The 28,000-nt window shown below is 40.5% G+C and overlaps 1 protein-coding gene across 1 annotated transcript in view; it reads right to left on the bottom strand.

The window, feature by feature from the left end:
- Positions 1-482: 482 nt before the first annotated feature.
- The window catches only part of LOC308085210 (collagen alpha-6(VI) chain-like), a 47,114-nt gene continuing 19,596 nt past the window's right edge, over positions 483-28,000 (bottom strand). The window contains exons 17-38 of the mRNA XM_080428292.1: positions 27,478-27,504; positions 26,646-26,690; positions 25,109-25,162; positions 23,688-23,750; positions 22,318-22,383; positions 22,053-22,106; positions 18,965-19,000; positions 18,625-18,687; positions 15,663-15,725; positions 13,125-13,187; positions 12,963-13,025; positions 12,120-12,170; positions 11,067-11,102; positions 9,933-9,995; positions 9,578-9,640; positions 9,366-9,401; positions 9,238-9,274; positions 4,084-4,586; positions 2,608-2,704; positions 1,642-2,328; positions 1,469-1,546; positions 483-1,059 (exon numbers count right to left, since the gene is read on the bottom strand). Coding sequence (XP_080284418.1) covers positions 947-1,059; positions 1,469-1,546; positions 1,642-2,328; positions 2,608-2,704; positions 4,084-4,586; positions 9,238-9,274; positions 9,366-9,401; positions 9,578-9,640; positions 9,933-9,995; positions 11,067-11,102; positions 12,120-12,170; positions 12,963-13,025; positions 13,125-13,187; positions 15,663-15,725; positions 18,625-18,687; positions 18,965-19,000; positions 22,053-22,106; positions 22,318-22,383; positions 23,688-23,750; positions 25,109-25,162; positions 26,646-26,690; positions 27,478-27,504 — 2,361 coding nt within the window. The 3' untranslated portion in view covers positions 483-946. The remainder of the gene's footprint in view (positions 1,060-1,468; positions 1,547-1,641; positions 2,329-2,607; positions 2,705-4,083; positions 4,587-9,237; positions 9,275-9,365; positions 9,402-9,577; positions 9,641-9,932; positions 9,996-11,066; positions 11,103-12,119; positions 12,171-12,962; positions 13,026-13,124; positions 13,188-15,662; positions 15,726-18,624; positions 18,688-18,964; positions 19,001-22,052; positions 22,107-22,317; positions 22,384-23,687; positions 23,751-25,108; positions 25,163-26,645; positions 26,691-27,477; positions 27,505-28,000) is intronic.

The following is a 28,000-nucleotide window of genomic DNA, read 5'->3' as shown; positions in this document are numbered from 1 at the left end:
CTGCAGTACACTAGTCCAGTACCATATTTGTTCTCACTAAGCATATGCTACATTTCTCTATCTTGTTGTTTAGCAAGTGCCTGCAGTGCATAATCATAGTATGTTATGGTCATGAACTTGACCGGTTGCTTCATGTGGTTTTAGTCCTTATCCGTCTCTCCACGGAGAGCACTTCCCCCTTGTGTCTACAATTTGTAACTAGCCCCTGTAAAAAGTCTAAGCTTATCACCTGAAATGACCCCCCACCCCCCAACTGTTTACTGTTTACTGTACACTAACCCTACATGATAATGACCATGATACTGGCCATGATACTGAACCTCCTACTTGCCAGGAAACAACCATTTGAGCCGTTATTACATTATGAACTGTTATTACATTATGAATGGCTATGCAAGTTTCTTAGTGTAACACATTACATTATTACATTACGCAAAAATCTGTTATTACGTTATGCGCTCAGGATTTTATTACATTATGAGCTGATTATTACATTTTGATATTTTATTACATTTAGTTTATTACATTATGAACCGTTATTACATTATGAGCCGTTATTACAGTATGAGTTGCTACAGATGCCAATACTTTTGGACTTTTATTCAAGTATCTTTTTGCATAAAGGCCTACTAATTCATAGAGACATTAAATGACAGACAGATATACACTACTATGCAAAACATCATAAAAACAGTTTAAGGAAAAGCTAGGTTTTGACTTTTACAGGGGCCAGTTTCGAATTGCAGCCTCCTGTAGGTGCTCTTTTAGGGTGGTTTTGAAGGAGAGTAGGGTTCTACACTCCTTCGCGGCTTTTGGTAGGACATTCAAAATGTTTGTGGCATAGCAGGAAAACGAATTCAGCCCCATGTTTGTGCCAAATCTGGGTCGGACGTGATCCGTGGAGCTACTGGGTAGGTTGTGAGTGAATGCCCTCTCCATCTCCCCTTCAGAAGATCTCCATCACATCCAGCTGAGTCAGGCCCGTCTGTGTCCGATGGCCTGTATGTGCTTCAAAGGTCTCCAGCTCCTCCTCCTGACTTCCTCCACTTGCCTCCTTGGCTGGGAAAACGATCAAAATACGATTATTTAACTACATTAGAACATTTATAGTCAGTTTCTTAACCATCATAAACATATTATTAAGAATCACATTATTTCACCGATTTTATTCATTTAATAAAAAAAAATACTTTATGTCCCACTCACAGAATAAGCTAGTGGATTGTGGAATGATCCAAGTACCAAAACCAACACTAAAGGACTATGGTTCAATCTTCACATGATCAATTCTGGGCATGACATAATACGTGAACATTCAGCTAAAGTAAGCAAAAATGTATAAGGCTTGGGTGAATTGGTTGCATATACACCTAACAGATACTTATTAGATTAACTTGATAATGTCAGCTGCCACATTTGCAAAGCAGGCAATGTCAGGCTGACATGTAACAGTATATGTGTGAGTTACCCGTATAAAAATACTTCCTGTCCTCCAGCTGGTCACAGGTCCGTTTGATAGAGGCAGGTGGGTACACATTCATCCCTCCTAGATGCAGCAGAGACCACACACATTTATTTGAGTATAATGCTGTGATTTTACAAGTAACACGCTTTCTTTTTTAGTTATGTGCTTTCTCTTACTGTTAAGGGCAGAGAGGAAGGTCCTGAAGAAACGCTGGGTGTAGCCCTGTTCCTCTGCCTTCAGATGACTCACATGGATCAAGTGCTGCTCCGTGGGAGGACTGGCCATCTCTTCTGCTTGGGTGCGGTTGTAACGCTCACCCACCGTCACCACAAACAGTGCCACCCCCCGACATTTGGCCTCTTGGGCGACGTAGTTCAGTTTGGCCTGGTCCGAATAGGCTGTCTCCGACCCCACCACGGCTAGGAGTACCCTCTTCTTCCTGGGCCTGGTGGCTTTGAGCAGCACCTCCTTCAGGGTGTACTCTAGGGTTTGTCCCAGCGCTGACCAGCCACCCTGCTGCTGCATGTCCTGGACAACGTGCCTTTTCATCTGGTCATGGGTCTTGTAGGCTTGCAGGCCAAACTCCAGCTTGGCAGCCGGAGTTCTCCAGCTTGGCAGCTTGGCAGAGCGGAGTGATCCGCTCTGCTGGACAAGAGCCACTCTGGCCTGGTTATCTTTCTCGCCGGGTCGGGGACTGACAGCCAGCTGCTCCACCACAGAGCCCAACAGCTGTTGGACTCCAGCAAACTGGTCAGCCTGGATCTCCCTTGAGCCGTCCACCACTACAGCAAGGTCAATATCCACAGCCTGGGGTCCTGGGTTCTCTTGGATGCTGGCACACTCCTCTAGGGGTCTACAGGGATCTGAAGCACCAGAGAGTAGCCACTACTTTATAAACTCACCAGTAAGGTTAAAGAATAAAAGCAGCTGGATAGTATGGCCTTGTTATATGTTATTGATAGCATGTTGCAAATTACCTTTACTTGTACTATACATTAGACCTGTACTCAAATGATTGTGTAAATACTGTATTATGATTAGAACTATACTTCAATTGTTGTATAAATTGTGTATTACTGATTATTGAATTTCTTAAGTAAATTATCACATTACAGTAACAGTAAGATTACATGTATCATTACCATAGCAAATAGCACAGTGTCTGATCCTTCCCAGGTCAGTAGCCAGGTTGTCTGATCTTTCCAGCAATGAGAAGATAGAGCTGCCCGTGTCATCAACCTGCAACCATAAATATGTCACTGATTCACTGTTATGTTTGCTAGTAAAGGATCTACACCATGATTTTTTTTTTTTTTTTTTTAATATTTAATATGATATTGTTTATGTCCCTCAAACGTTTTCAAAAGGTTTGAGCCTAAATCAAGCCTCAGATATACTCATTCCAACTAACTTCTCTCTGGCTTATAAAGCACTTTTACCTGCAATACCACATTGTCCTGATTTGGCACGTGGCGCTATTGAGCCAGTTTGTATGCATGTTATATGCTGGTTCTGTGTGGAAAAAGTAAAAAAAAAATATATATATATATATATATGGCGGTGTAGCCGCCCCTATAAGTGGGGTTGGGACACCTCATTAGTATTAGTTTCCTGCACTGTGATTGGCCCACTTGGCCCACTTTCCTGTACTGTGATTGGCTGACTCTATTGGCTGACTCTATTCAGCACTGTGATTGGCTAGCGAGACACATTAATGAGCTTCCATCATTATGATGACCACTGTGATGACCACACCGCCCACTTCACACTGGGTGTGATTTTTTTTAATGTTGGAACTGAAAAACGGGAGTAACGTCACTTTCAGGGGCAAATCAGTTTGGCCTGTTTTGAGACCAATTTACATAAAACCCCAGATATGCTGTGAAAGCCTGAGTGCTCAAACTGGGGTATTTTTGGGGATAGAAGAGAGGTAGGGGAGACACACAGAAAAAAAGAAAAAGTTAAAATTCATGGTGTAGTCCCTTTAAAAGTACATTGAAAATTAGAAAAAGTGCTCCTCGGAGCACTGCCAGACCCCTAGTGGTTGAAATCTGAAGATCAGAGCACTACGTCACGCTAAGCTTGGCCAATCAAAAAGAGGGACAGGGAGGAAAAGAGGAAAAACTTTGAAAGGAGGAAAAACGTTGAACCGGGAGGAAAAACGTTGACCAGGAGGAAAAACGTTGACCGGGAGGAAAAGAGGGACAGACCGACAAAGCCTCATGTAGGCCGACCCCCTGGGTCTGGCAATTACACAAATGAAATATCTTTGGCTCATTGAGAGTCTGCATTACATCATGCGATTCACAAATGGGCTTAAAGGAGCATGCCTGATTACATGCCTGAACATGATTAGAGGACATAATGCACTTCAGAGGATATACTTATGGATCATTTGGTTCTGAAGTGAACAGCAGCTTTGGATAGCAGCCTTTCCCCTTGGATAGTAAAGTTGTTCTATAGTGAATTGAAGCTACATTACAATTTTATGGAACAGGACAACTTTCAGGGACCTGGATAATACAACAACTGGTTTGGATGGAAGAGGTGATTACTGAGGGGACAGAAATATTGCAAATAGACAAAGCTAATTAATTCTGATGGCTAACGATGTTCACCTGTAAAGCCTGGCGGATATTAGGGCTCTTCTTCAGAGCGATGACTGCAGGGACAATGTTGAAGGCCCGGTATTCCATCACTGCTGTAACGATGGTGGAGGGGTGCTGGGATGGTCCATTGGCGAAGAAGACCGCCACCTTTCTCATCCTCATTCCCTGCCGAATGCGCTTGAAGACATTCTGGCCGACGAAGCGCATGGCTGCACCCAGGTGTCGCTGGTTGCCCGTGCGCTCCAAGGCAATGTTTCGAACGGCTTCGATCAGCTGCTTCTTGCGCCGGTAGTCTTGGAATCGGATCAGGTACTTGGTGTAGGTGCTGTACGCCACCACAGCAACTCGTGCGCCTGTTGGGCAGTTGCTCTCAGCAATAGTTATGTCCTCCAATAGAGAAAGGAGGGCGGAACGTGATCGCTTAAATGCATCCTGCGTCACGTCCTCTGACATGTCCAGGGCAAAGACCAGCTCTGTGGGGTATGCAGGGCACACCGTCTGACCTAGGCAACAGAGAGGAAACATATACCACAGTGTATGGAAAACATTATATAATATGAAACATTATACAGTATGTGTACTATTCAAGGCTCTAAACTAATAGGCAATGCCCGTTGGTTATGCAAACCCGTTGTACCCGTTGTCAGAGTACTTTGTAGGACTGCAACTATCGATACGTTTCTTAGATATTTTTCTATCGATTACTTTTCCGATTGATCGAATAATCGAGAAGCATATTTTCGATCATTTGTTTTAGATTTATTTATCAACAAATTGACACAAAAATGGGAATAATTATATTATAAACGACTAAATTGATTAGAAAAATGACTGACCATTTAAACCCTATGTTATACTTTGTCTTACAACATTGACTTGTAGATTGCTATTTTCACTCTATCTAAATGCACTAGCAGTGAGTGAGTGAATGAGTGAGTGAGTGACCGGCGTAATTCTAGAACAGCCTGACTGATCGACATGAAACTCTGTCATATTGATGACTTCAGGGATCTCCATATATGGGCATATAAGGGAGACACACAGACAGATATGAGATTTGCGGATTTATAGATACGAATAACCGCTGATCCGACCGCCTTCCTACTTGGCACTGCACTCCCTTGCACACGGCAAGTTTGAAGTCGATCGTTTGTTCTGTTCTCGAGATATGCGATGGAAAGACAGACAGACAAACAGATAGAGATTCTGTGCATTTATAGATAGATGGATTTGTCATTGTGCTAAGAAAAAACAAACAAACTTATATGGTAAGTGTTCCTAAGTGAAAAAGAAATATACTAAATATGTTTTTCAGAAGTATACTTAATATACTATTTTTGTACTTTTTATAAATTACATTTAAATTGTCTTATTTTGGAAAGACTTAAGTAGTACTTAGTATATTAAAAGTTGAACTAAAGATATGCTAAAACATATCTTTAATATACTTTTATGTACTTTCCCCCCCAAAAAAAATACAATTTAATTACAAATGTACTTATCTGAAGTACAATTGCTGAAGTATACTATCATTACATTTATAATGCATTACAAATACATATCAAGTACTAAATAAATATATATAGAGTATATAGCAATTATGCTTAAAATATACAATCAATGTATTACAAATATACTTGGAGTATAAAATAAATGAATGTGAAGTATACTTTTAATAGTTTCAAGTATACTATCAATGTAATAATAAAGTAATTAAACTACAATCCAAATGTGCTAAAATATACTTTCAATGTAATAATATGTATTTCAACTACAACTTAATTTAACTAAATGTACACAGTTAGTTAATTAAGAATATACTATTATTACATTGAAAGTATATTTTAAGCATAATTGCTATGTACTCTATATTTATTTATTTAGTACTTGATATGTATTGGTAATACACTATAAATTGAATGATAGTACACTTTAATGACATCAGCAAAACTGTACTTCAGATACTATAAGTATATTTGTAATTAAATTGTATTTTTTGGGGGGCAAAAGTACATAAAAGTATATTAATGATATGTTTTAGCATATCTTTAGTGCAACTTTTAGTATATTAAGTACAACTTAAATGTTTCAAAACAACATCATTTAAATTGAATTTTATTAAAAAAAAGTACAAATGAGTATATTCAATATACTTCTGAGAAATGATTTTTTTTTTTTTCTTCAAAATTAACCTACACGAATGGAAGAGCAATGTAACGTGGAGGCTTGCGGTTTAGTTGTCTGTAAGAGCCATGACAACTCTCGGTTGGTGCAACCATCAACAACACACTCACGTTATATGCAAGGATGGGAAAAGGGGAGAGAGACTGACTAAACAAACAGACATTTACACTCATGGTTTTACTAACAAATTACATAAAATACCATAAATCACCAAATAGCACCACAACAAAACACTAAAATCAATGACCCATAGCATAACCCCACTACGCATTCCCATATTCAAATAATAACACAAATAGGAACAATAACACACATTTCCCAGCATGCACTGGGGCGCATGCTGGGAAATGGACTTCCTCTAGCCACCATAAATGTAATGATAGTATACTTTAATGACATCAGCAAAAGTGTACTTCAGATACTGTAAGTATTGTAATTAAAGTATATATATATGTATATTTGATTAAATAAAAATGTGCTTTTCAAAAGTGTATTCATATAATGTTTAATTTTTGTTTAACTTAAGTACATTTAATGTTAAATATATTTTAAATGATTATAGTATATGTGCTTTTACAGTATATTTATAGTAGATTATCCTCAATATGCATTTATTTTAAGATATACTATAATATGCTTATTAAAAGTATACTTTTCACAAAAACTATTTAAAATATGTTCAAGTATATATTTGTGTAAGTATGTTAATGTCTATTTTATTGAAGTTTCACTTAAGTACTACTTCCTAAAAGTACACTTTTCTTCAGTGCATTTATAGTATAAGGCTGAAAAAATATACAGAAAAAGCATTATACTTAAAGTTAGCTTTAGTATACTTTTTAAGTATACTATTTTGAATATGTTCCTGGATGCTATTAGTAATATACTTCTTAATATTATACTTGTAATATACTTGTTTTAAAGTGCATTCAATATATATTTCTACAAAGCACATTAAATACTAACATAAATTAATTTGTAATTTAGCACATTTCTTTTTGAGTTTACTAATGTGCTTTTTAGAAATATATATTAAATGCACTTTAAAACAAGTATATTACAAGTATAATGTTAACTCTTTGACTGCCAGAGTATTTTCATAAAGTACTCCCCCAGTGCCAGCAATTTTCGTGTTTTTTTATTTTTATATTTTGAATTTTTCTCATGAAAATAATTTAAGGACACATAATGTAAAGACCCAGCACAAATCCGCCACTAGAGCGCAGCACATGACAGCTTTGATCATGTCGTTGGGTCTCTCTCACCCTTCTTCATAGATTAGACAAGGAAAAACATGAAAACGGATGTGACGTCCCCCCCATTGTTTTGATCGGCGAAAATTACGTTGTGATATACGACGGCGATGACTGATCGTCACCCAGACCATAGATTATAGAAGAGAAACTGTCCGTTTGTCCGTCATACCGTGTGAAAGACCGTTTATTTACCTATTTTGGACGAAAATGACTGGGGAAAAGAATCAAAAACCGGAAACGGAATCCAGGTCATGAAACCGGATGCAGATGTCCGTGAAGTAAGTGGAACTCGAGAATAACATTGAATATTAAGCAGCATAGCGCAATCAGAGATTAAACAATGAACGCGCGTCCAGCGCGTCGAGCGCGTCGACGGCCAACTGGACAAAGTAGCACTTGACGCGTTATCGCGTCGTCCGCAGTCAAAGAGTTAAGAAGTATATTACTAATAGCATCCAGGAGTAATGTACTTCTTAAAATTATACTTGTAATATACTTGTTTTAAAGTGCATTCAAAATGTATTTTTTACAAAGCACATTAGCAAACTTTAAAAAAATATGCTAAATTACAAATTAATTTATGTTAGTATTTAATGTGCTTTGTATAAATATATATTGAATGCACTTTAAAACAAGTATATTACAAGTATAATGTTAAGAAGTATATTACTAATAGCATCCGGGAACATATTCATAAATAGTATACTTATAAAGTATACTAAAGCAAACTTTAAGTATAATGCCTTTTTCAGTATATTTTTTCAGCCTTATACTATAAATACACTGATGAAAATTGTACTTTTACGAAGTAGTACTTAAGTGAAACTTCAATAAAATAGGCATTAACATACTTACAAAAATATATACTTGAACATATTTTAAATAGTTTTTGTGAAAAGTATACTTTTAATAAGCATATTATAGTATATCTTAAATTAAGTGCATATTGAGGATAATTTGCTATGAATATACTATAAAAGCACTTAAAATATAATAATTTAAAATATATTTAACATTAAATGTACTAAGTTAAACAAAAATTAAACATTATCTGAATAGACTTTTGAAAAGTACATTTTTATTTAATTAAATATATATCTTTTGTTTAGTACACTTTTAACAAATGTGCTAAATGACAAATTAATTCATGTTGACATTTAAGTGCATTATAGAAATATATTTTTGAATGCACTCTGATTATATTTGCTAAATATATTTTGGCAAAAAATGCACTGTTAGTATGCTTTGACAAAAGTTCAAATTGACAATTAACATACTTATTGTGCTAAAAGTATACTTTAGCACACAAAAAATACATTATTTTTTCACTTGGGTTGTACTTACAGTGAAGTCCTTACTGACAGAGTGGCAAAATCAATAAACTTACCATGGTTAGGAGAGAAAACACCATCAGTTAGATCCAGAATAGAAGATTTCATCAGAGAATGTTTGTATACTGTATAGGTTTTAAATCATCACAGTGTAACAAGAAGATTGGTTACAGAGCCAATTATGAGTCAAAACATTTAACTCAAAAGTAAGTTTAGGTTGCAGGATAAAAAATATTCTGGCTCCCACAACTTCTACCATAAGGTTGCCCTTGAGCAAGGCACTTACTTGCTCATTCACCAGCAGAATACAGTACTTAGTAGTTAGACTATAGTCTTAATGTTTATTTGCCAAATATCAACATTATTACTGGATGTATTATTTGAACACTTACCACAGTTGTCTCGGATGTAGGTTATTAACTGGCATTCCTAAGGAAAAACACACAGTAGTCAAGTAAATGTCATATACTGTTTCATAACAGATCGCTGGTCCAATAATCTTGTGTATAAGACCACTTACAAGCATGGATCTTGCTCCTGCAGGGCCTCTAGGACCCTGAGTGGACAGAGAGAATAGGCTGTTTTGATTTCATTTTGGAACAATCACTTGATCACCACCACCTTCATCATTATTGCTATCCCCCAATCCATCCGTTTACCCATCCTGAGCCTAAACTATAATAAGTAATGTGAATGTGTCGAAGCATTATGTAAATTAGGCTTCATACTAACCGGATGTCCTGGATGTCCAATGTCTCCTTTCACACCTGATTTCCCTGGATGACCTGAATACCCCTGCATCGGTCCAGACAGTAAACAATAAGGAAATAATAAAATAGTAATAATTACTGTCACATATGAACGGACACGAGCGCACGCATGCGCACTCACGCGTGCTCACGCACACACACACACACACACACACACACACACACACACACACACACACACACACACACACACACACACACACACACACACACACACACACACACACACACTTAACACCATCACAACTAAACAGCACATTTTCACAAATTAATTAGCCATAATTACAGTACTGTGACACATTCGTTTGGTAACATACCCTTCTACCCAGGTTTCCTTTGGGGCCTAGACCTCCATTGGCTCCTTTTAGCCCACTTTCACCCTGGAGACAATTAAGATAAAGATGCCATTCAAAGTTGCCAAGTAACACAATTAATTTTTTGATGTATTTTGGCCAGTGAGGTTTTTTTTTTTTTTTACTTTTGTGCTGCACATTCACTTTGAGTGGAATGATCTTCTGGAATGATCCCTATCATGTGTGTTCTTTGGTTCAACTTATGTTATTTTCTGGTGGCCAGGGGATGAGAGTCTTGAGACACATATGCCTCCAATCATCCCCTGGAGCCTATTTATTGCTGCAGTGCCGTCATTGTTTTCTATTGAAACAGAGGCTGGTTGTGTCATCCTCTAAGGCAGCCAACCATCCTACTCTGTCTTGTGTTTTTACACAAAACTACACCTTATTTTTGCCATCTATTGTTAAATTATATCTCCATTATGAGCATGGATATGCTCTAAAAGTGTGAAAAACATATTTTTCATTTCATGTTGTCTTTAAGCAGGCTGGCCAGAGTCTTTCTCTATCTCTCCTACCAGGGACAGCGTTTGTGTTCGGTTGCTTGGGTTTATTCTGTACACTTACATTCACTCATTACACTACTGACTCTGATGACTGCACACGTCACCTTGTATACAGTATAGTTAAATAAATTACTTTAATTCATGACAAAAATGGGAAACCACACACAAAGGATAGATTAGAGCCAGTTCATGAGACCTCGTAAAGACATCAGATGCTGTAATAATACATTCATAGTTCACATTGGCTGTATCTGTAGCCCTTTGTTCCAGAAACATCACGGGACCTTGAATATCTTGCTTTCGGAGGATATCATTGCCAAACCTACAATCATCTTTGTATTGCAGTGTTGAGAATAAGGTTTAGATCTAAAACAATGGCCCTAACACTAAATCGGCCTCTGTGTTCTACTAACTGTACAATTTGGCATTCAAACAAAACATGCACTCCGTCATTGGTTAAATACATTTGAACCTCACTTTAGTGGATAATATCAAATATTAGATCATTTATATAATAAATTATAATGTTTATAGAGACAAAGTTTCTCATCTTTAAATTTCTCACTTAATTAATGAAAATGAATGAACTCACTGGAAGACCAGGATAACCAGGGAAACCAAGCTCTCCCTAGGAGGAAAAAAAACAGTGAGATAACAAGTCATTATTACAGAAAATAGATCAAAGTAAAACTGTATTTAAATTGAGATAGAATCATTATCATAGCATAGTGACAGTGATTCATCTCTGAGTAGCTGTTTGATGTTGAAAATAAATGAATGGACTACACCATGAATTTGAACTTTTTCTTCTTTTTTGTGTGTTTTTGGTCTCCCCTACCTCTCTTCTATCCCAAAAAATATCCCAGTTTGAGCATTCAGGCTTTCACAGCATATCTGGGGTTTTATGTAAATTGGTCTCAAAACAGGCCAAACTGATTTTCCCCTGAAAGTGACGTCACTAGCGGTACAATCCCTCCCGTATTTCCGTTCTAACATTAAAAAAATAAATAAAATAAAACGTTTTTTTTTTTACTTTTTCCACACAGAACCAGGGGATAACATGCATACACACTGGCTCAATAGCGCCACGTGCCAAATCAGGACATTGTGGTATTGCAGGTAAAAGTGCTTTATAGGCCAGAGAGAAGTTAGTTGGAATGAGTATATCTGAGGCTTGATTTAGGGCTCAAACCTTTTGAAAAACGTTTGAGGGACATAAACAATATGATATTAAATATTATTATTATTTTTTAATTCATGGTGTAGATCCTTTAAATTAAATCCATAAAGATTGCAAGAATGAAATCAATCTTGATATTTTCACACTTTTTTTTCTTTTAGCACTATAAATCAGGCCAGCCGATATTGGGGGAAAAAAATGTTTCCCTACAAAATGTGAGCAGAATTCTCTCAATAAGAACATTATTTTACTGCAGTTCTTTGTCTCTCTGTTAATCCATCTCACCTGCAGTGCTCTCCAAAGCCTTTCCAACTATGTTCCTGAATAACAGATCCAGTGCCTGAGCACCTATTTTACATAGCCAAAGGAAATTAAACGTTCAAATACTTGGAAACCATATACAGTATAATATCCAATAAATTGTGCAGCCCTATCTGAGAGTACGTGTTAAGATGAAGGACTTACCTTTGCTCCCTGCCTTCCAGCGGGTCCATAGCCATCTCTGCCATCCTGACCCTGAGAACACAGAAAACATAGTTGTAGAGAGTAATGGACAGATACACATGTATTCACATGCACATACACTAAACACAAACACAAACACAAACACACGAGTACAAGCACAAACTCAGCAATCTGGGAACCCAGAACCAAATGAGAAGGAAAAACAGCGCCCTCTGCTGTTTGTACTATCTCACTTGGCTCTGGGACAATGACGACGTAGCACCCGTGCGCAAGGAAACCGGGGTTTTGGTCTGCCTTCAGCGTTTCACTTCCGGTGGTGCGACTATGTTTTCATTCCCACTAACAATATGTCTACACGGAACACTAACACCACTTCTCCCAGAGAACATGGATCGTTTTGGTTATAAGCCCACTTGTTTCTATGATAAAAGAGCAAGTTAAAATGTGAATATCTTTTCGTGGTTTTGTCTGCTCCGTGGACGCTATTGTTAAATTAGTTTCGGTTGGTTTCGAGTGGGGAATGATCGGCGGACACGTAAATCATGGCCACTACATTTAATTGGGTAAAGCGCGGCCTGCTTCCTGATCTGAAGGCACGCCCACTTGTAGCCCAGTGTGTACACGTTATGACGAACCTTCACGACAGATTCCAACGCAGAGCAGAATCTGTTCTTGAGAGATTACAAACTCTGTAATGCATGATGAACAGTTCCAGGACCTAATTTGTGTCCTGACCCATGGCTTAAGAAATGCCGCACAGAAGGGTACACAAACAAACACAAGCAGTCACATGTTCATGCACACCATGCCTATTCTACACACAGAGCACAAGTCCCAACGTACCGGCGTTCCCCTGGGGCCCTCTGTGCCTGGCACTCCCAGAACCCCTGGATCACCAGCTTGACCCTGCAGAAATGCAGACGATGACGGATTGGGTGAGATTACAAGCCTCAATGAGGTTTAAAAAGTCCTTGACAAGGGGACGATGGAAGTGATGTCACACACCTTCGGTCCATTAGCTCCATGGCGGCCTGCTGATCCCTTGTTTCCTGCTGGTCCAGGGCCACCCTGCAAGAGAGTAACATTCAGTTACACCACAGGCTTACTTACACTAATGCCGGGATTAGGCTACAACATTTGTTGGTCTTTCACGATGGTCACCATGTCAGATTATGCCATTATAGTGCAATAAATTCTCGACGCGCCTTGGTCGGGAGACTGGCCACACTATAAGTACTGTATGATGCCGATTAATCATCGTTTGCATTCTTCCACAACGTTGCACGAGATCGGGGAAGCGGGTCAAGAAATATTGATAATCGCATACATCAAGTGCATGGTCTGATAATCATAGCACATATCATCTGATGCCCGTGTTTTTTTTGTTTGTTTGTTTATTATTGTGCTCTGTACCGACACTGTAAATACCCAACACAGACAGGAGTGAGTCAGGAAATAAGTCAACAAAACCGACAATATGAAACGTGTGTGTGCGTGTGTGTGTGCGTGCGTGTGTGCGTGTGTGCGTGCGTGCGTGCGTGCGTGCGTGCGTGCGTGCGTGCGTGCGTGCGTGCGTGCGTGCGTGCGTGTGTATTTATTGTATAATTATTGTCGGTATGGCGAGAGTATGTTTTGCACCCTGTCCGTCCATCTGTGTGTCCGTCCGTGTGTGTGTGTGTCTGTCTGTGAACAGCTAATCACCGGCACCGTTGGCCCGGCCACTGCGAAACTGTGCACACACACTCCCTGGATGCCAAAGCCGAACCTCTGCCCCAAATGTTTCAGATTGGCCTGTTATAGCACCACCAGGAGGCCGATTTGTGCAAAACACATCTTTGGATATCACTCCTACAGATTTTGTCCAAACCTCACACAAATTGGTACACAGTATCTCTATAGTCATGTGATCAACACGGATCTGTCCAATTATCCATATTCTATCCTGATTGGCTAAGATTGGCTCCCAAAGTTTGCAGGATTGGTTCGTTTTGAACAAAGTGCCTCAAATCATGAACGCAGCATGCGATTTCCCTAAAACCTTCCGCGCACATTCCCACTAGGCCGAGGAAGAAATGTCACCCATTTCACATTGGCCTGTTATAGCGCCACCAGCAGGTCTAATTTAGCAAAACACATTTTTGGAACAAAATGCCTCAAATCATGAATGCAGTGTCCGATTTAAAGGCTTAAGAATAAATGGTACCCTTTTCACATTGGCCTATTATAGCGCCACCAGGAGGCCACAATGACCTGGTGGAGACCTGTGCTCGGAGGAGCACTTTTTCTAGTTTTTTTTAAATAATTTTAAAGCAAAAGATAAGTTAAACTAGAAAAAGTGCTCCTCAGAGCACAGGTCTCCACCAGGTCAGGAAGGATATTGTGGGCCAGCAATGTTCGGAATTCGCCAATCAGGATAGAATATGAAAAATCGGACGGAACCATCTTGATCACTTGACTACAGAGATAATGGGTACCGATTTGCATGATGTTTGGACAAAATTTGTAGGAGTAATATAAAAAAGAAAAGTGTTGCAAAAATCTGCCTCCTGGTGGGCTACAATAGGGTAATGGTAAAAGGGTGATATTTGTTCTTCAACGTAGTGTGATGGGCCACTCCTGCAAACTTTAGATGTCAATGTTAGCCAATCAGAATGGAATATGAAAAATTAAACAGATCCATCTTGATCACATGACTATAGAGATCATGTGTACTGATTTGCGTTAAATTTGGATACATTTTGAAGGCTTAATATCATTTTTTCTTTTTTTACAGCCTCCTGGTGGCGCTATGAAAGGTTAATGTGAAAAATGCAGGGCAGATGTTTTTCCTTGGCCTCTAGGGAGTTGTGTGCAAAGTTTCACGCAGATCGGTGCAGTTATAGTTAAAAACGCAAATCGGCCTTTTATAGCGCCACCATGAGGCTGATGGGGAATGGTGGGAATGTGCACGTGAAATCTCACGGAAATCGCAAGCGGCGTTCATGATTTGAGTCATTTTGGTGAAAACGGACCACTCCTGCAAACTTTGGAAGCCAACCTTAGCCAATCAGGATGGAATATGGCAAATTGGACAGATCCGTGTTGATCACATGACTATAGAGATACTGTGTACTGATTTGCGTGATGTTTGGATAAAATCTGTAGGAGTACGGTAAAAAAAAAAAGAGTTTTGCAAAAAGCGGCCTCCTGGTGGCGCTATAACAGGCCCATGTGAAAAAATTGGGGCAGAGGTTCTGCTCTGGCATCCAGGGAGTGTGTGTGCACAGTTTCGCAGCGATCAAGCCAACGATGTCGGAGATTAGCTGTACACAGAATGACACACGGACAGACGGACACACACACGGACACACGGACGGACGCCACCTCTCGCCATGCCTTTCGGCCTGGCGGAGGCAATAAATACACAATTGGACTTTCATTAAACGCATTCATTCAGTGTAAGCAGAAACAATAACATCTATTTCTTGGCAAATTCATGTACAGTCAGCTATTTTACACTTCATAAAGAGTGGCATGTTGAGATGAAGGGCATACTGTACCAACCTGAGGTCCAGGCAAACCGATTGTCCCTCCCATTCCATGCTGGCCTCTTACTCCTCTGGCTCCCTGTGGATAAAGTGTATGTGGCACAATATGGTGATCTCATACACCCCTAGGTCCTAACTCTGGACAAACACGTTTTACCAAGTGTTGTTCATGCATGACACATTATGAAGTTACACATTTATAGTTTTGTTCATTCTGAATGTGTAGTGGCATAAAGCCTATGTAGTGGCGAGATCCTATGTAGAAGAGAAACCTATGCAGGGGTGAGATTCTATGTAAAGTTAGAAGGCCTCTAGAGCAGGATATTGAGTAAAAGTATTCATGCACGAAGAGTAGCTGGGGAAGCAGCAATTTCTGGGAAGGGAGCCATAGAAGGTCCCATAAGAGGGTGATAGCAAGTATACAAATATACAAATACAAATGTTACTTAATGTTACTGTTAATACCAATGAACTCTCTCAGAATTAATATCATGTCAGAGCAAACTCTGAAATTATCTGAACAGAGGTAATTTACATAATTCACAATAACATTGTTATGTGCCTGATAGATTGAGAAATAACCAGACATGGATCAGGAAGGAGGGGGCCCGACTAAAGGGACTGAGTCAGATAAAAAGTGCATAAATACTGAGTAAAGAGATAAGTAGACATATTCGAACAGAGATGAGCTCGTGAGCACTGCCTGCTGCTGCTATGCTGACTGCACGCAAATAAACTGAGATTGAATGAAGATGCGCCTCGACTCATGTCTTTTCATCGATACACCTGGTACAAAGAGTATCCTAAGTCTACAGGTATCCACTTCAAATGCAAACAATGTCATACAGTATGCTAAATGTCATATATCATTATTTGCTAAGCAGGGCTGCTGTAAAGTTTACACTGTGGCCGTAGGTCAGGGAGTTTTGAACATGGCTTGTCTGTATGTATGCATGTCTGTCCCCGCAAAAGTAAACAATCACAGCTCATGCATCTATGTGCATGATGATGACATGAAACAGAAGCCTTAACCACTTGAACCCCAGCATCCATATTCTGGGGGGAACATAAGCCAAAAATAACTGATCTACAGGCTCACAACGCCTCGCAACGTGACACGTCGTGATCTTGTAGATCTGTTATTTTCGGCGAAGAGATTTGGTGTAGACATCCAAGTACAGTTGTAACTCAAGTATGTTTCTCTAAGTGGTTAACACTAAGATGTCTGTGTGGGGCATGTGATAACATTGTTTTGTGGATGTGCTGCGCATGTATGAAAAAGGCATGGGGGAGTAGGGTTATGTTAAAGAATGCTGAATGTTAATTCCTTGTAGCAATGATGTTTGTATAGCCCAGGAATTTAAATGACAGCGGCTCCCATAGCTGTCTAAATTCACATTAAAATAATAAAGTACTAAGAGCATGCATGCAGCCAAACCACATCAATCAGCTTATCAGTCAGTTTTATTTTAGGCGGCCATAGCTGAGTGGTTAGTGAGCCCGCCTAGGGAGCCAGAGGCCCTGGTTGGCCCAGGTACGATTCCAGGCCACGCCAGCATATGTGTCGATGAAATGAAATTTGTCCCTGAGCAAGACTCTTAACCCCTAATTGCTCACAGGCCCTCATTGGAAACAAGCCCGCAAGGACTTTCATGAACGTCCTGTTAAAAGGAATTATCCTTATCCTTAGACCCCATAATCCATATAGTAGTGTATTGCCAAAATATGAGTTTATTTCATAAGCCTGCGACTTATAAAATAAACTCTCTCTCTCTTGTAATTGGCTAGTTCGTATGCAAGCATTGCGTTAGATATTGAAGGAGCAATTGAAGCAAAACGGAATGGTTCGAGGCAGAAAGGTGCGCAGACCTTAGATATCACACCAATGTCTCGCCCCGGCCTCCCCTGGCTCTATGACTAACACGGCTGCTGGCTTAACGGCAGAACAATAATGCCTCCCATTCCATATCTGTACATTTTATACAGAACAGCGAGGCAGTATAACAGAATAAAATTCCTTTCTTGAACAGGCTATGCATAAGTGGCTATTGACACAGACACACGTGCTTGAACACCATACACAAAGATCACACATTTAGAGTGCTGGGAATCCCCACAGTTTAACATCTGCCTCTTGTTCCTCAGAATAAAAATACTTTAACCAGCCGAAACAAGAGTCAAATCAGCCAACCCTGTTTTAGTCAAATTCTCTGTTAATGTACATGTTAATGTACCAAAGGATGTAGCTATTTGTGCTAGGATCGACTGCTACAGTATCTTCATACTGGACTTGAATGACTGGCTTATGAAAATTGCGGCCTGCCTGAAACAAATGTTTTCCCCTCTTTGGTGAGCAACGTGTTACGTGGTTGTAAAGCAAATTATATATTAGGTTTCACAATGGCCTACCTACATTTTAGGCTTTACACATACACTGCATACTATATAACTTACTCTTCATCACCATTAAAGCTTTGATTCATTTTAATAACTTTTTCAGTTATTATATTTAGTTATTTCTGCCGCTCCAATGAATGACCTTCACCTGAACCTCCCACTCCACCGCCACACCACCACCAACACACCCACACTGACACAGATGCAAATGCACAAGAAAACAATTAAGTCATCTCACATTTGGCAGAGTACTGGAACTTACTTGGAATTTCTTAGGAACTGCAGACATCTGTCTGCAGTTCCTAAGAAATTCCAAGTAACATTTATCACCAGCCAAATGCAAGTGTCAGAACAGCCAGATCGGGGCAGTAAGCCATTTTACACTGCAAGGAGACATCCTATCTCTATCAATCAATGCTATAATTGTTTTGAAGTTTTAAATACTGACTTGTATTTTTCTGCAAAGGCGAGTTATACCACAGAGATGGTAGTTAAGCTAACGTTTACATTTTTGTTTTGCTCTGAACTGAATTGGTCTCATTGCATCTGGCATCAAAGGCAGGACAGCCTACCACACTGACCTGGGGTCCTGAAGGCCCTGGGCTCCCTGGAACTCCCGTGGAACCAGCTTCTGCAATTGCCCCCTGGACACACACACACACACACACACACACACACACACACACACACACACACACACACACACACACACACACACACACACACACACACACACACACACACACACACACACACACACACACACACACACTCTCACACACACACACACACACACACACACACACACACACACACACACACACACACACACACACACACACACACACACAGTAAGACCCACCGCCTGAAAAGGGAGCATGTATATGTAAATGACCAGTATGAACTAAGGAGATTTATTACCGTGGTACCAGGTGGTCCTTTTCTTCCTTGTGGACCCTACAGGGCATGGGGACAGAGTTAGTTTGTGACTGGGCAGTATGGTCTGTCAGCACAAGTCTACAAATGTAACCAAAAGGACCCTTGTGGGTCAAATGGCCATGTGGTTACATTTGTCAACTAGAATATTCGCAATTCTGGGAAATTGCAAGTGTGGTTGCACCGACGTGAGTCGCGGGTTGGGCGCCGCCGGGACTCGAGGAATACGCTGGGAGGAATACCGTCGGAGGCCATGCAACGTGCGATTCAAATTCTGAGCTGATCAAATCCTGCGTTCGTGATACATGGTGTTTTGATTTTAGGAAATAGGCCCCTCCTACTAAAGAAATAGGCCCCTCCCACTAATTCTGCAAGCCAATTACATTGTCTCGTCACTCCTGAGATCACTTGTATTTCATTTTGAGAGAATTGATCCCCCCAAAAATCTGGTTTTGGCATCAAACGGTTACATTTTGCGCATTTGTGGCGCCCCCTATGGGTCAAAGTGAAAATGCTTGACCCTTGACATGTGATTCAAATTTCGGTTTGATTGGACGTTTTGTTTGGCTAAACAGGCCCCTCCCACTAACTTTGGAAGCCTATTACGGACGAACGGTATGGATTATCACATTTCCGCTTACATATGTTTATCGCATGGGTCCAGAGATCATGTGTACCGATTTTTGTGAGATCAGGACAAAATCTGTAGGAGGAGGAGCAAAAAGTGTGTTGGCAGAAAATCTATACAGACGCAAATGGGCGTGGCCCATTCAATGGGAGTTTTTGCATTTCTATCTGTTTGTATTTGTGTCCCCATGAAAATATTGCAGAAGCAGGCGGTATGCCTACTTTGCTGTGGGCAGGAGCAGGGCGGTCAAAAATAAACTGCAGGTGGGACGAGTTCAAACCATTACAGAAGTGGTCAGAAATCCACCGGGAGTGGGATTAACAATACAGTATCTTATATTTTGCTTGCGCTTTTCATTGTGTGCGCCTGGATAATGTATTTTCACTTTTTTCACTTTCATCTCACTACTGTGCGGAAAAAACTCTGAATTCTAACTATAAGATATCAAGTCATAAATGTAATTCAGGCCTTTTTTTATTGTTAAGCAGTGGTGGAAAAGGGTACTGCCTTTTATTTGTTTTGATGCTTTATAATCACTAGACCATACCCGTAGGGGGATATGAGCACCCAAAGTGTGCAGTTTGGCTTATGCGCTGAGAACAGACAGTTTATCAGGGATCGAAAGTGAGTTTCTACTGTGTAGTGCAGTGGTTCTCAAACTTTTTCATGTCAAGGACCCCCAAATTGACACTTGTTAGACCGCGGACCCCCATTTGAAAAGATATGCGAGGGACCCCCATAAGAGAAGATTTTTTTACGGCTCTAGCAGTGAATATCAACCATTTTAATTTCAAGGACCCCCAGTTTGACATGCGTTAGGGCTACGTACCCCCATTTAATGGCATTTCTATCTCTTGGACCCCAGTTTATATCGTAAAATCTATGTTAATTTAACTCTGAGAGTGTACAAATGGAACCAAATGGACCCGTTAGAGTCCATTTGGTTCCATTTGTACACTCTCAGAGTTACAGACCCATAAGGGTCCATTTGGTGCCTAATCTATCATTTAGCTGGGGACCCCCTGGAACTCCCTCAAGGACCCCTGGGGGTCCCCGGACCCCACTTTGAGAACCAATGGTGTAGTGTGTACACACACACGCACATCCCGTCGTGTAGGCACAGAACACACACAAACACCCGCGCATATACAGATCTAACAGGCGGAGCCGTCCCCCGTCGGCCGTCGCCAACACACACGCGCGCGAGCCGTCGCGAGCGCGCACAAACACACACACACACACACACACACACACACCACGGTACATCCTCATGCGGCCCGTCGCGAACACACACGCGGGCGTCGCGCAAACACAAATAATGCATTATGTACATTGTGACACGTGCCTCCCCAACGTGCATGCGCACGTGCGTGTCCACGCATACACGGCCGCGGACCCAAGTTGTGGTGCGATCATCTCCCCCCCACCCACACACACCACGGAGATGAAATGTGGCTCCCTGGCGTAGGCATGTTACTCGGCCCCCCCCCCCCCCCGCCCCGTCGCAACAACACACACACACACACACACACACACACACACACACACACACACACACACACACACACACACACACACACACACACACACACACACACACACAGAGAGATCCGTAAGAATGCACTCAGAGAGTGGGCGGGGTCTATGGTGTAGAAGCAGGCTAGCTCACTGGCAGCGTGTGAAAGACTTTAGTGTTGCCATGTTGGCCTATTGTAAGCGGTAATATTGGTGGTAGTGTGTTTTGGCGTTGGTTGTGAAAGTGCAGGTGGGTGTGGGGACGCGTTGTGAGCTTGTAGATCGGCTGTTTTCCAAGAGGCAAGGTATATGTGTGAAGGCGCTTCGTTTGGCTTCTTTTCATAGACCTTGTTGCTTGTAGGGTTCGTTTCGTTTGGCCTTGTTTTCATAGACCTTGCTGCTTGTTTCTCGCGCGAAACCTGGCAACGGGCACACACACCAAGAATCCGACGCGCATGCGCAGTTTGATCTCCCAAGACACCAAGACACCAGAGGTTAGTCAAATTATAGGAGGATTCTAATTTTTTCTGAACTATTAACTGTTGATTTTTCTTCCATGCATCAAATGTGCTATAGGACACAATAGGTAAAAGAGGATACAAAACAAAACAAAAATGAAAGGTGCGCTCTGTGAAACGCATATATCTGCCAGGCCGAGTGGAACTCCCTATGTCTATGACATCAGTCGCCTATGACATATGAATATATATGTGTGAAATAACGTCTGAAATCTGAAACCCATTGAGCTGGAACACAATGGGATTTAAACCTCAGCCTGGTACACAAGAAGTCAATAAAATGTTCCCAAACAGCAGACATGTGACATCTGGTCATCAGGGTGCGAATTATGGGGATCCTTGAAATTGAAAAGTTTGAGAATCACTGACTTAGGGGGTTTAGATTCTTAAATTTAGAACTTTAAATTCTCACCGGGCCACCTTTAACTCCACTCTTCCCATGTTTGCCATCGTCTCCTGCATCTCCCTAGAACAGGAAAAAATATGTGTGATTTGTTAGTAGCATGTGATAATTCCAGTACACATTTTAAAGGCATCTGGGTTCTACGTTATCCTACGGAGGGGCAGGGAAACATGCCAGCATAACGTTTATGCCGGACTTTGCATGACGTGTGTGCAGAGCTAAAACCAAAGCCAAACCTCTAGTCCTATCAATTGTCAGCCACAATGTCACCTACTGGTAAGCCTGGGTCCCCGGTTTCTCCTTTGGGTCCCGGATCAGTGTTGTCCACACCCGCTTCACCCTATTGGATGACACAACACAGATTCTTACTTTGAAGATTTTCATTGAGCTGAAAAGACCATGGCGCTATGGCCCAGTAAAGGCGTGCAAGTTGAAGTCTCTGCAATGCTGGTGGGTTACAGATGTGCAGCTTAGAAAGGGAAATGAAGTATTTCTGTAAGCATACCAAAGATATCATGTAACCACATGGCTAACCACATAAAGCATAGAGGAGGGCATGGGGTCACATGCATGTCTTGAGTGACAGGAGAGCAGTGGTGGAAAGTAACTAAGTACATTTACTCAAGTGCTGCACTACAATTTTGTACTTTACTTAACATGAGTATTTCCCTTTTCCAGTACTTTATACTTTATACTGTACTTCAGTTACAAGTTAATTTTCAGATTTTGATTATTAGCACAAAACATACATTATCCACTTAAGACCTAGCCGATCTACAAGCTCACAACCTGTGTGAGCTGGTAGATTACTTTACTTTAGCACTTTAAGCATATTTTGATGCCAAAACTAGAGAGAGGAGAGAGATGAGGGGGGTGGGGGGGTGACAGTCTGTGCATGAGAGACAAATGGAGGAAGACAGAAATAAATAATGAAACACGGAAACATAGAAAGTAGCAGAGTGTAAGAGAGTAGCTATGCCCCATTTGTGGGGCACGATATACTAATACTTTACCTTAGTAGTGCAGCATTCGTATTATACTAATCATTAAAGTATGTTTTTATTTATGTTCATTCATTTATATTTATTTCCCGTCCACAAATAGCTCTACCAGTAATGCTACACAGTGCATTGTGCCACAAAATACTCAAAACATGGTTAACATGTTTATGTTTGTACTGTACTGTATTCGTTGCTGTCCGGCAGAAACCAGCTAACTCCATTTTTTCCATAAATCAGTGCTATTGAACACCCTTTACGTCTTTGTGTTGATTAAAAAAAGATTGAACCAATGAAAAGCATTAAAAAGTGCTTCTGACAAAACCAGCTAACTCCGTTGGATCCTCAAACTTTCTGCTAAACCAGCTAAGTCCAGCAAAGGGGGGTGGAGTTAGCTGGTTTTGCTGACTTCAGCCTCCACCCCCTTTTGACCTCCAACCTCATTGTGAGCTTGGAGGTCCATTCAGCTGTTCTTATCAATGATGAGCAAAACCACCTAACTCCACTTTTTGTTTTGTTTTGTCATTTCCTGAAAAATTTACATTTTGGAGTTAGCTGGTTGCTGCCGGACAGCAGAGATATACACTAAAGCATTGGGACAGTGAGACAGACGAACTGATTTCGTTTTCTTTTTCTTTTAACTCACCGGGTCTCCTCTCAGTCCCTTTTCACCCGGTACCCCCGGCTCTGCCCAGATACCCGGGATGCCCTGGGGAAGTGAAACAAATCAAACTGTAGGGACAGGTCAGAGGGCAAAAGTAATTGCCACCGAAAAATTATCAATCACGCTGCAGGCAAACCCATCTCTGCTGAAGATACTACATTCATACCATAAGAGCTTAAGTGAACAAACACGACTTCCTCCAGCAGCCAAGATATAGAGATACAGTAGAGATAGTGTAGAGATACAGGGATATACTGTGAAGTATAGAGATATAGATATGTAGTGAGATATGTAGCCTATTGCTTAATATTCACTGCTGTCTCCTACAGCTGGAAACCACATACTATAATCATACTACCTTTGACTTGACCGATTTTTTTTTGGTGTTGCACTGGATCATTTAAAATTAATTGAAATATCCGATCTTATCATTTGTTCAGATTAAAGTTAATATTAATACACTATGAGTTGAGACTATCAGCTGTCAGGTTTGTGTTCGAAGGGAGTTCATGTTGGTACATTTTAAAGCGGTCCTACACCATATACTTAAAAAAGAATGTAATTAAAGATATAATAGGTCCATAGCATGAATTGTTTAGTTTGGGTTGAATATAGGTAAAAAGAAGCAACTGTTGAGTGGTGCTCATCTTTAGTAATAAGAGAGAGAGAGAGAGAGAGAGAGAGAGAGAGAGAGAGAGAGAGAGAGAGAGAGAGAGAGAGAGAGAGAGAGAATGAACATAGTCTCTCGAGCAGGGGTCATCAATATGTCCGTAAAATCACTTGGTCTCAGAGAGCATACTGTACATAACAAAGAGAGCCTAACCCTGTCAACAAAGGATATGTAAATCCCGCTATGCATGATGGGATTGATAGCCCTGTTTACTATCTTTGAATGAGATCCATTCAACTGGTCTGTTCTCTACTGAAGAGTTTTAACTTGACTTCAGTTCTATAAGCTGGAGTGTGTGCCAGAATGAACATAGTCTCTCGAGCAGGGGTCATCAATATGTCCGTACACGGACACATGTGTTCGTGGCAAAGACTTGGTCTCGTCCGTGGCACATTTTAGTTTATTTTTTACACACCATTATAATGTTCTTATTTTGATCATAAGACCCAATTACTGAATGTCAGTCTCCAGGTTTTCTTCAGAATATACTGTATATGACACTGATTTACTATGTCTTTATGGCACATTAGGAGTCCAACTAATGTGCCATAAAGGCACATTAGTTTAAAGCGGATGCCCCGGCTCCCCCCACTTCCATTTATATTTTTTTGCGTTCATTTTTTAAAAATATTTTAAAGACATTTTAAAATATATTTTCGTGAACAGAAGTTGTCTGTCTTGAGAGACTAGTATGAACATGAATGAATAAATAAAAGAATGCATGTATATTTACTGGGTTTCCTGGGTTTCCTCTCTGTCCTGAGCCGCCACCAAGTCCTGTTAGGCCCTGCAAACAGACAATAACAACTTAAAGACGGGGTGCCGTGATTTTCAGTGATTCCACCCCCCCCTTAAAACATGATCATCAAGTATTATGGTTATACTAGGAGGAAGAGTTTTTTTCAAAAAAGCGTACAGAAAGTGTTAAAATTATGTTTTTATGTGGACACGCCTCCAGTTCATTAAGTATACCTGGTTCTCACCTTAGCACCTCCCACCTGTCCTAGTCCCTCCTCCTCCTCATGCCCACACCTGCTGTGTTATGATAATGAGGGGGAGGGTATATTTCTACTGTGTCATTAAAGCGCTGTTTTTCTATTGGCACGTTTGACCCTCAAGGTTTCAGCCTCCAGGAAGAAACTCAAAATAGTCAGAGAAGACATAAAACACCATAAAAACACCACCAGAGGGCTTAATGAAATTCTATCAACCTCATAGACACACGAAAAACTGAAAAAGTGCAAAACCATAGCACCACCTCTTTAAGTAGGAGACATTGACAAACATTAACAAACCGTCTGCTTCCTCAACACGCCCAGTCACTTCCTGGACACAACGTAAATAAATAAATAAAAAAGTATACACTGCTGCCCTAGAACAAGCCAAGACATTGAGCTACAATTGATTGATGTGGTGAGGACTACAGAATAGACAAAACATGCTGTATTTTATTATTGAAAAGTCAACATTTAAGGTTTTGTTCCAATGGCAAAGATAGCCTCTTTTTTTATGCAAAGAATTAAAATGTAACCACCTGAGGAAATAAAGAAAATGAATGCACTCAGTAGGGCAGTATAGGGTGTCACTGTCAACCTCAAGGATTTAAAAACAAAATGTAGTGTTTGATGGTAGCACTGAGCTGTCAGTGGTTCTCAATGCGGAGTCCTTACGGGGGTTCTAAGGGGGTCCTTGAGCGAGGGGGTCCCCAGCTTAATGATAGATAGTTAGAAACCAAATGGACCCTTGCAGGTCTGTAACTCTGAGAGTGTACACATTTTCTGAACCATTCTTCAGCTCCATGGTCACTGGACTAAATATTAGACCCGATCGTCAAAAGCGACACAATATTCCCAAGACGCCCACTTAGGAGACCATTTGTAGGATTCGTGTACCATTTCGCCTCTCGTGGCTCCAATTTGGATGGTGTATCTTCTTAAAAATCAACCATCTTTGATTGGTGTAAACAAACAGCTGTGATACAGTAGGAAGTAGAACGGAAGTGGTTCTACGCATGCTTGACTGGTCTATCTGGCAATGCGTCACACCGCCACCTAGCCACCTGGCATGTAACATCTGGCCACTCTACAATAAATGTGTTTTGAACCATATCAACCTGACTGTGTCCCTATGTCGGAGGAACCAAGCCACAGAGGTGGCTGGTAGCATAAACCTTGTTAAATAACCTCCCCGTGGAGGTAATAATAACACAGACAGACAGAGATTCCAAGAATTAGCGTAATAGAGATAAAGAACTACATAGTCTTAATTACCTGTTCACCATTTACTCCATCAAGCCCATGCTCTCCGTCATCACCCTGCAATGGCAAAATGGTTCAAAGATGTTAAAGGGATATTTCACTTTCAAAAAAACTTTTGGTCATTTTATCGTCTACTCAGGCTTTTGTGAGCCCCCCAGACAGTTTTTAAGTTGCTTGATTTAGTATTTAGATATTTGATAATCATTTTATTAGACACGCCCCTAAACCCATTATAACTTCAAACTCAATTTTTAACCTGTTAGATTCATCAAAAACACCCGTCCTTGGTTCTGCTGACTCACCCTGCCCTCCTAATACGTGAGGGGGGCGTGTTTTTTCGATTACTTTTTTCATTTATTTTATTTTATTTTTTTAAAGTATTTAATTGTTTTCATTTTCCAAAAAAAATATATGAAAAAAGCACGGCCCCCTCGCGTATTAGGAGGGCAGGGTGAGTCACCAGAACCAAGGACGGGTGTTTTTGACGAATCTAACATGTTAAAAATGGAGTTTGAAGTTATAATGGGTTTGTATAGGAAGGGGGCGTGTCTAATAAAATGAATATCAAATATCTAAATAATGAATCAAGCAACTTAAAAACGGTCTGGGGGGCTCACAAAAGCCTGAGTAGACGATAAAATGACCAAAAGTTTTTTTTAAAGTGAAATATTCCTTTAAGTACTTGTAACTGTTACACATTTAAAACCTATTTTCTTTTCTTCTCTTTTTCCAGCTGTCATGACCTTTAAACTAGACTTGTTAAAGGTATTTCACACTACATGCAACATGTCTTATAACTTCCTTAGATAAATGAATTTGCATTCCAAATGAGTCAATCACTCACTTTGTTTCCCCGGTGGCTTCGGTATCCCTGTAACATACACACAGATTGAAGGCAGCTAAAGTGGTTTAGTTGCTCAACACACGTGTGTGAGTGTGTGTGTGTGTGTGTGTGTGTGTGTGTGTGTGTGTGTGTGTGTGTGTGTGTGTGTGTGTGTGTGTGTGTGTGTGTGTGTGTGTGTGTGTGTGTGTGTGTGTGTGTGTGTGTGTGTGTGTGTGTGTGCGCGTGCGTGTGTGTGTGTGCAGCAATGTACAAACACTATGTACAACAAATCCCAAATACCCCTGATGTCGTTTTTGTTGACACTTGTCACAAGGAGGTTCTGATTCTGGAGGTGGGCTGTGTCTTTGATCAATACATGAACCAGGCTTTCCAAGATAAGCATTCTAAGTACCAACCGCTACTGAGAATCATAACAAACCTTGGGTACAGATGCAGATTCTCTGTACTCATATTTGAAAGCCTGGGCCATGTATATAAGCTGACCACGAGTGGCCTAGCAATCGCTGGCATGACAAAAAGCAAA

Source organism: Gymnoscopelus braueri (assembly GCF_963280865.1).
Source record: "Gymnoscopelus braueri genome assembly, chromosome: 5".
In the NCBI taxonomy this organism is placed as follows: domain Eukaryota; kingdom Metazoa; phylum Chordata; class Actinopteri; order Myctophiformes; family Myctophidae; genus Gymnoscopelus; species Gymnoscopelus braueri.
Note: the sequence above shows the minus strand (reverse complement) of the source record. Positions and strands in the feature narration are given on the sequence as shown.